General features: G+C 32.6%; 1 protein-coding gene across 2 annotated transcripts; it reads right to left on the bottom strand.

Annotated features, from left to right (window-relative positions):
• Window positions 1-451: 451 nt before the first annotated feature.
• LOC127262467 (AT-rich interactive domain-containing protein 2-like) lies at window positions 452-7,055 on the bottom strand. 2 transcript variants are annotated; one of them, XR_007841136.1, is made up of 3 exons: window positions 5,825-6,831; window positions 2,059-2,949; window positions 452-649 (listed from the first exon to the last, which is right to left on the bottom strand). XR_007841136.1 is itself a non-coding variant. In XM_051291158.1 (3 exons), the coding sequence occupies exons 2-3, from the start codon at window positions 6,578-6,580 to the stop codon at window positions 2,116-2,118; spliced, it is 1,590 nt and encodes a 529-aa protein (XP_051147115.1). In that variant the 5' UTR covers window positions 6,581-6,590; window positions 6,944-7,055; the 3' UTR covers window positions 1,949-2,115. The 2 variants fall into 2 exon arrangements, 1 of the variants encoding a protein (XP_051147115.1); XM_051291158.1 differs by lacking the exon at window positions 452-649 and adding an exon at window positions 6,944-7,055 and having other exon boundaries at window positions 1,949-2,949; window positions 5,825-6,590.
• Between the last annotated feature and the right edge of the window lie 2,739 nt (window positions 7,056-9,794).

Genomic DNA, 9,794 nt, shown 5'->3' with positions numbered 1-9,794 from the left:
ACCATATGACCTTGTACTATCGACAATATATACATATGCTATCCCTAATTTTATGATATGTTTTTATTCTATACGGTGTATGTTGTATAGGTAATCTATAATATTAAATTTTATATATACATTATTTATGACCAATTTTTATAAAATTGAAATATTTTTCTTATTAATTTTAATTTAAGCAATAATTTTAAGTCAGGCAAAAATTAAATATAATATTAATTGCAAATATTACTATAATTAAGAAAATCACATTAATTATGAGAATTAGAGTGTAGTCTAATGACGAGCATTCAACCTCTGGTTTTAAATTTTTTCCAAATTCTGATCATATTATATTATGTTATCAACAATATATGAACATGCTATCCGTAATTCTATAATATGTTTTTCATTATATGTTGTATATGTTGTACAGATCATTCAGAGTATACTGTTATAGTACAATATCTCATCAAAAAATGTCATCGCACTTTTGTTTTTCTACCCGTGCCCATGTCGCATCCCCTCCGTCAACCGCCAAAACCGCGTTTCCCCTTGCTCTTCCGCCATTGTTGGCCTTCCATCAATACGGTTGCTACTTCCGCGGCGGTCGCCTACCCAAAATCAATCGAACATTTCATCCTTCTTCCCATTTAATGGCGACATCGACCTAGGTTCAAAATCAACTTCGTCCAACTTGTTAGTGTGATTCTGGTGTCCGACAGTCGTTTCATTTACGATTCTCTTTCAGTTGAGTAAATTTATTTGTTGTTGGTATGTCTAAATCAAAATACATTGTCATCACAGAAAATAAATTGAACGTTGATATGTTGAAGCCCAATCCTACTATTATTCACATAGAATGATATTTTTAACGATGATAAATGCTTTCAACGTCATCGATAAATGTTATTTGTAATTGGACAATATGCTATAGCAACATGTCCACATATTTTTTTTTGACAAAATTCGCATTTATTTTACATATATGTCTAAATGCACTATGTGATCTATTAGTATAGAATACATTTGTTATCAATTGATGTAAATAGTAATTAGCTATACAAAAAGATATTTGATGCATTTCAAATTTGAAACTAAACCCAATAATAAAAAAAATTGACGATTTGCGCTAGCCAAATCAATTTTTAACATACTTTTCATATAAGCGATATATGATGTCAATCATATAAGAATATGCTATTAAAAATAATGAAATATACTGTGAAGTATATTCAGAACAATAATCTGTAAAATGTATTTATAAACTTACTCGTATTTGGTGACGATGCAAAAGCATTATAGTTGTATGTGAAAAAAGGATTGGAATGCACGTTTGATACCCCCTCTCGTGATAAATAATCGACCAATTGGAAACTTCAAAAAATTTTCTAAAAAACAAGTGGTCAACATAAAAAGAATGGTTTAGAATTTTGTGGACAATATTTTACTTCTTTCCTTATTCAAAATTAATTGCTATTAATTATATAAATCATTTTAATTATGAAGGACACATAATTACATGTTTCGGTGCTAAGCGATTTTTTTTTTTTTTCTTCCGTGCACAACACCTTCAAATTTGGCAATGATTAAATTTATTTTTTTTCACACAAAACATAACATTCATTACTAAAATTTTATTATTTTTTAAATTCTAAAACTCTTCGAAAATCTTTATCTAAACTTCAATATATTATATTCTCCCAAAATATATTTATTTTCATATAAAATATCACATCTAATCCTAACAAAAAAAAATACATTACGTATAATTCTATCTCATTAGTTCATCTTACCCAGCAGAACGTACCTATTTTGAATCAAACATTTTCGTATTCACAAGTTCTCAATGAAAAAGTACTCCACTTCTTTTAAAAATAAAAAATAAAAAATCACAATATATTTTTAAAAAAAAAACAAATTTAAAATAAAATAAAGTAATATATATATATATATAGAAAGGCTTCTCAACGATATGTATGGTAAGGCTAAAGAAAACCTGCAGAAAAAACTTGTGACTGTGTAGAGCTCCTAAAGTAAATGACTGGAAAAATAACAAACGGCAGTAGCAAAACTTACCAAGAATAATAATCTTGGAGGAGTTTGAATACGAGGCCTGCAAAATGGTGCAGGAATTTACATGTTGGCAGCAGAGCACCTCGGCGGCTTCTTGGGAGAATGAAAAATGGACGTCGGACCGAACTTTTTACTAATGGGACCGTACTCCGATCCATCATCATCGCTGTAGATATCGCCCCCCTTATCGACGACCCGGTTCTGTTTGCCGCGTCGCCGGAGGAGGTAAACGTTGAAGTAGTAGCTGACCAGAGCTTCCCGCCCTTTTTTCGGGAAGGATTTGAAAAGTTCTTTCCAGAAGTATTTTTCATCCGTCACTTGGTTCGACTCCACGACATTCTTAAACTTGTTCATGTCGGGCTCTGTCCAGGTCAGAGCCACGGACTCCCCCATGTTGTCGAATTTCCAGTTGTTGAATGCAGGGCCGAGCTCGAGCTTTAGTTTAGTCCTTTTTTCTTGGATGTGGAACCGGATACACTCGGGAGAGCTTGGGATGGAACAGCCGCACACTTCCTGCCGACCCTTTCCCATGGGATCCCTTTCAATTAATAAAGGTCGGTATTCTCCCTTCTCCAACGGCCATGTTTTGGTACCCAGCCATTTGGAATCACTTTGGTACTCGTCGGCTCCAGAGAACTCCGGAAGCTCGACTTGAAACTGTTGGCCTGTAAGTATTCGCTTTCCACGAGAAGGCTTTTCCCAAAAATTTGGAGGATTTGGGGGCTGGTCACTCTGTTTTTCGCAAGTATCCTCATTGCTCTGATGTGACGATGTTGACTCGGGAGTATGTTGCGCCTCTGGCTTACGAGAAGAATCTTTAAGCCTCCGGCTGCATCTCAACCTCCCTGAACCACATCGATCATCATCATACATGCTCGGATGCATCTTTTGCCTCTTCAGGAAGGAAAAAAAAAAACATCCTAATCAATATATTTTGCTCCAAACAAACAGAAGAAAACAGAGTCTAAAATGCACAAGGAAATAGTTACCGAGCAAATGTTTCCATCTTAGTCCTTAGGCACTTAAAATTAAAGCTTCTTCACTCATTCTCTCTAGAGACTTGTTACATATGATTATTTGCAATCATTTGTCACAAAAATTCTTCACATTGTCACAAAGCAAGGTTGAAATTGAATTTACAAGCTATAATCGACTAGAGACAAATGCTAAGTTCCTAGTTCATCTTGTCTTTGCCGAATTTGGACAATACCGACAACGCTAATGAGTGATCCACAAGAACTTTAACAAGTAACAACACTAGTGGCTAAACGTAAAACTTTTGAAGAAAATAAGCATGCAAAATTGTACATTGCTACCACACAAGCTGATGCAACAGCTCTTGCTTTATTAAATATACTTGCAAGTTGTAGCGTGCATATTTTATGCCTTGGCACACAATATTCAAGGCACTGTTTCGATTTATAGGACTACTTTTCTCGTATACTTTTTAAAAGAAACCAAAGAACATAAAATCTTCACATTTCTTCGTGTCTTGATAATTTTTGTTCTTTAATTAAAAAAATGTTTGGCATTGCCATCACAATTTATTGAATATCTTAAAGATCTAAACACAACTTGAGTGTATAAACTACTTTAAACAACTAGGTGGATTATGAGATCTAAATTTTGTAACTTTATTTTCTAGTCTTACTATATTTTTTCCTTCCAAAAAAATTTTGGATTATATTTCGAACCACGCAATACTCTGATGTTACTAAATATAACGGTTCAACAATTTTTTTAAAATAATTTTCTTATATAAAAGTGCAATGAATACTCAAAAGATTTTTTCATCGTTCAAATATATAAACGTTGAACAAATTTATACACTATAATCCTACATTTTTTTAAATTCAATATAAAGGGTTCAACAAAATATTTACAACTTAGTTTAACATATTTACCTTGTATAGTCCAACAGATTTTATATACAGTTCAACAACATGGTTTTAAGATATAGGCAACATATAATCTAAGCCCTTAAATAACAGTTACATTACCTTATCAAAAAGAATATCTCATTCAAAAAATAATATGATGCATCTTATAAACACTTAAAACATTTTATAAGAGCTATGCAAGTTTATCAAATTCTTAATGTAACATGTTATAAAAACATCTTGAAGTTTTGGATTTGTTCACTTGTGGTTAGATTTTGTATTTTGGTTATAAATTTTTATTTGAATAATATTTTTTATGCTATGTTCAATGAGAAGAAACAATGGTTTAGTTTGGTTTTTGTTCGAATTTTTTATTTGAATTCTATTTAAATAGTATTTTAATTTAATATTTTGTAAAAAAATTATTGTATTTTAATTGAAAAAAAAAATCTGAATACTAGTATTTTTGTTTGAAACAAAAAGAAAAAAAAAAAGACAAACCCAATGTTTTCTTAGTGATAATCGAGAAGATTGCATAATAAAAAAAACTAAAATAAAGCCCAATAAACAAAAGTCTTTCCCAATTTGTTTCTTACCATGCAATCTCATAGTTTTCAATAAAAGAATAAGAAACATGCATCAAATAACTATTTAGCTTAAAAAATTAAAAAAAAAAAAACTTTTACTGAGCTTTCATTTTATCTTATTGCTTCATATCTTCTTGACATTTGGATTCATTTCTTCACTTTCATTTTCTTATTCTTCCAATTCTTCTTTCTATTATACATTATTTTAGCCTCACCAACAATCTGTTATTAGCATTCATTTAGTTTTATAAATTTTCATATTTGCTATTAATCAAGACATCACATAGCTTACTTTTATCTTATGAAACTTACAAAAAATCTAAAAATATTACTTCATATATAAATTCTTATTGCACCATGGCCTCGAAAAGCTTTTGATTAACTATAACTAAGAGAGCATGTCTTCTACAACAATTTTTGTTATGAAATCGTATGGTTCCCTAATAGGCCGAATCCTTGTCAAAGAAAACAATGATATTCAAAACACAATATTTGGGAGGCAACTATACCCTTTTTCTCCAAATGAAAATGCGCTATTACCACACTAATCCTCATCTTACATCATACAATTCCGAAACCATATTATGATGCTTTAATTCATGATAACATTAACTTTATTTCTATTTTTATCTTAGTGATTTATGAGGGAATCAATAAGACATTGGGAAACCATATAAAACCATGTTTAGTTTCCAATAAAACGATCAATTTCCTAGATCAAGTTCCCAACAAACCCAAAAGCTAACTTAGCTAACTAAACATGTCCAAAATACATCCTACCATTCCAAAACTATAGTATTACGCTTTAATTCCTTATAATACAAAGGGATCACATTAACTTTATTTCTATCTTTGTCTTAATGATTTATGAGGGAATCGACAAGATATTGGAAAGGAAATCCTATAAAACCATGTTTACTTTCCAATCAAACAATCAAATTCCTAGATCAAGTTCCCCACAAACACAAATTCTAACTTAGCTAACTAAGCATGTCCAAGATACACCGTCCAACTTCGAAACCATATTATTGCGCTTCAATTCCTCATATAAAGGGATCGCATTAACTTTGTTTCTATCTTTGGCTTAATGGGTTATGAGGGAAACGAATAAGATATAGGAAAGGAAGATCATATAAAACCATGTTTAGTTTCTAGTAATTAACTAATCGATCAATTTCCTAAAACAAGTTCCCAACAAACCTAACTTAGCTAACTAAACATGTCCAAAAACATCACAACATATCTGAATCGAAAGCACCACATGTATATGCAAGCATAATTGAAATGCAGTCTAAAGTATACCTGCCAAACCGATTGATCGATCTTTTTCACAAGAACAGCCTCCCGAGCCATCAAAATCTGCTTCCATTGCACCTCACTCCCATAGCTCTTCCACTTTTGCATCTCCGGCATTGTACCGACATCCCGACTGCAAGGATCCTTGGCAACATTGTGCAGCCACTTCAGCACCCCCAAGCAACACTCACGCTTCCTCTTCCTGCACGGACCACCATCATCTTTTCCCGAACCTTCGACATCTTCCGTATGTCCCAATTTACCATCCTCATCCTTGGCATTGCCCATTTCCTCATCACCACACAGCACAACCTCCAAACCTAATTCTAAGTCATCCACAAGATTACCAAACCCCCCCTTCTCCCCGCGCCTATCCTCAACAATTTTCCTCAAAAACCTATCGAGTGTATCCAAATACTTGACGTAAACCAACTTCAAGGCGGCGCCGGCGTTTGGATCGACACCGCAGTCCGCCGCCACTGAGCTCCAGAGACGATTCTCCGACACGATGCAATACCCGCCCCTGCTTCTCACAACACAATGGAGCTTGAACAAATCGATTTCCTTACCCTGGTCGACCACCGGGGGGAGCGGCCTGTAATGAGAAATGGTAGGGATTTGATTCAAAAATCTTTCGAGAAACTCGTCGAACAACTGCTTAAGCCTCCGATCGCCGTCGATTTGACGACGACGCCGACATTCGCGATCCTTCTCGAGAGCGAACGATGATTCCTCCACAGACGCGTTCAAAAATCCTGCCATTGATTAAACCCTAAAAACAAGTCGCATAAATATCTCACACACAAGTCACAACGCGAATGAAATCAAAAGGCACCAAAACCCTTCCAAACATCGACGGATTTGAAAAGTGGATCGAACACCATGTAAGTATGAACATTTGGGAATCTATTAAGCAACATGGAATTTGAATTGTCCCTTTTGGCGGGCCAAAAAAACCAAAATTTTCAAGTCCCGCTCTTTTTTCTCTCCAAGAAAACAGTGGCTTTCGATGTAAGAGAGAGAGAGTGTGTGTGTGTAGGAGAGAGAAAGAAATGATAATAAATCAAGAAAATGGAATTCCTTGGGGCCACTGCCCACTGGGGACACAGCGAAGACGAGACTTACCCACAGTAATTGAGAGATTTGCAGGGCAATCAGGGTTGACTGTTCTACTCCTTCGATGAAAGTTAGGACAAATCAATGTCAATTTCGCCCAAATGGATTTGGGGAATGTTCCTGAGGGCAAAGGCGAGCGCTTTTCGGGCCAAATCAAAAAATCTACAAACAAAAAAACTGAAATGGGGAAAGAGGAACCGCAAATGGAATTTTTGGGATTGGTTTTTGAAAGGGTCACACTACTTGCTTATTATAATTGGGGTATTTAGGTTAACCATGGTTAATTTACTGGGTTATGGAGTTGGTTCAGAGTTAAAAGTAGGAGTACTTTTGGCTATTTTGAATTTGATTTTGTATTATCTATTACCTCGTTCAAAATTATAAAAAAAATATATATAGAAAGTGCTTTAGAAAGAATGATCGGATGACTGTAGAAGTAAATTTTATTTAAAAATTATTAAAAAAAGCGACGGCAAATTTTCACATCATAAATATATATATTTGTTTTTTTTAAATAAAAATTCAATTGTTTATTTCTTAATTAAAATATATAATTTTTTATTATAAAATCACGTTAAAATAATATTAAAATCAAAATTCAAATTACAATTTTAATTTCAAATCCAAATCAAACCGTTGGGAGGAGTTAAACAGAAGCAACAATAGTAAAATAAAAAAAAAAAAAAATGACTATTGTTAAAATAATTATTATAACAAGTTTAACGGATAAAATTTTGAAATCAAAATCTAAATTGAAAAACAAGTGTAAATGAAGTAAATAAATCTTTATTAGAAAAAAGAAATAGAAAAAAAAAAACACAAGTAAAAGTCAACATACAATTTGTGACTCAAAAGTTTTAAGTTAGTCCTTATCGATCAAGAGCAATAATAATAATAATAATAAACAGTGTGAGGCCGACGATGACAAACGGACACTTATCGGAGATGACCAGGTCTTCAAAAGCAATGATGAACTTGCACTTCCACCCGGTCCGATTACACGAAAAAAAGCCAAGAATTTTCAAACTAATGTTATGACATTAGTTCTACATTTGGAAAAGAAGAACATGCATAAAGTGGAAGTATAAAAGTCAATGCGAAAAGTCTTGTCAACATCGGAGTAACTTCATGATCTATGTACTTCATTCCCTCGAAGACCACAATTTATAACACCTATGGGAGTTGCTACTCACAACATTATCCCATATGAGATAAGAAGTGTTCTACTTTATTTAATAAGGTGAGCTTTTTTAATCTAATTAATTGGACCTATTTTAGTTATTTAACTAATTGGGCCTTATTTTTATTCTTAAGTTAGTGGACTTTAAATAATGTGCATTTATTGTCCCACATTGGTTATAGAATATTTTGTCAATCTAGTCTTCCCTATAAATACGACACTCTCATTGGTAAAACACCTTGAAATTTATATCAATTGAAAATTTTCTCCATTATTCCATTATATTGGAATTAGTGTGTGAGTGAGAGTTTTCTCTTGCATACGCGTATTATTATCAAATCGGGTATTCAGATTGATTCCTTGGGCTCGTGGTTTTCGAAACAGACCGGAGAGTCTAGCCATATTGTTCATATGAATTTAGCTTTAAGTTTTAAGTTTTGACTAGTATAGTTTAGCTATATGGGTTGATACCGAATTGATGATGCAACCCAGATAAATAATCTATACTAGTCAAAATTTAATACTTAAAGCTAAATTTTCAAATAAAAACTAAATAAATAAAGAGGGATATTATTGGTGTCCAATTCGTCAATCAATTCAATGTGAACTCAAGAAATCAACCCAAAGACCTAATTTGAGAATAATACGCCCATGCAAGGAAAAAATCCTCACTCACACACTAATTTCAACCTAATGAAACAACGAAGGAAAACTTTAGTTGTTGTAAATTTCAAAGAGTTTTACTAATGAGAGCAAATGTCTTATTTATAGGTGAAGCTAATGTTTGATAAATTAACTGGACTCTACAATGTTACATGCTCTGAAGATAGTCAATACATAAATTGCATCCATCTGAGCATAAATATATGTTGAATCCATCTGAGCATAAATATATGCTGAGTTCAAATAGGAAAATATCTGAAGCTAATGTAATTCTAGCAGCATTGAATCAAGATGCAGAGATTCAATTAGGACATTCTTATGATTTGATGGAAATAGTTGCATGAGGGAAACAAATGTTGGGTTTTTTAAATCAAATCTTGGGAATCAAATGAAGAAGAATCGAGAATAAACATTAAAAGAAGGAAAATCTAGTACTATGTTAAAGTATCAGTCAAAGAACAATAGATAATTCATACTTCTTCTATGAGCTTGAAGTTGATATGGATGAAAGAATTGCAAATATTTTCTGGTCTGATGCTCAAATGAGAATAGATTACACATTTTTTTGTGATTGTATCGCATTTGATAAACTTACCAGACAAACAAGAATAGTAGATTTATTGGTAAGAAAAATTATAAACATTTGTATTTGTATGATTTTTTTACATATTCTAATGCTTTTTCAATGTGTAGGTGTTTTTGTTCGATTTAATCATCATGGACAAACTTATGTATTTGGTGTCACATTATTATATTATGAAATGGAACAATCTTTCTTTTGACTTTTTACGGCATTTATGAAGTTCATGAATGTGAAAATACCAAAAACTATATTTACAGATCAAGACTCAACGATGACCAACAATAAAGAGTGCTATGCCAAACACATCTCATGCATTGTGTACATGACATATATTGCAAAATGAAAAAAATAAAAAATAAATAAATAAATTGTGATGCGTGTACAATTCCAAGCTTGGTTTTCTTGTAAAACAGGTACCTATTTCATTAAATATT

Source organism: Andrographis paniculata, unplaced genomic scaffold (assembly GCF_009805555.1).
Source record: "Andrographis paniculata isolate CXL003 unplaced genomic scaffold, ASM980555v1 Contig65END, whole genome shotgun sequence".
Taxonomy (NCBI): domain Eukaryota; kingdom Viridiplantae; phylum Streptophyta; class Magnoliopsida; order Lamiales; family Acanthaceae; genus Andrographis; species Andrographis paniculata.
The sequence above is the reverse complement of the archived record's forward strand: the minus strand, read 5'-3'. Positions and strand labels throughout refer to the sequence as shown.

Bases quoted from the DNA above. Each gene is read 5' to 3' on its own strand.
- LOC127262467 (XM_051291158.1), bottom strand. From the start codon at position 6,580: ATGGCAGGATTTTTGAACGCGTCTGTGGAGGAATCATCGTTCGCTCTC. The intron at 2,950-5,824 runs GTATACTTTAGA...TCCTTCCTGAAG, and splicing joins TCGATCAATCGGTTTGGCAG to AGGCAAAAGATGCATCCGAG.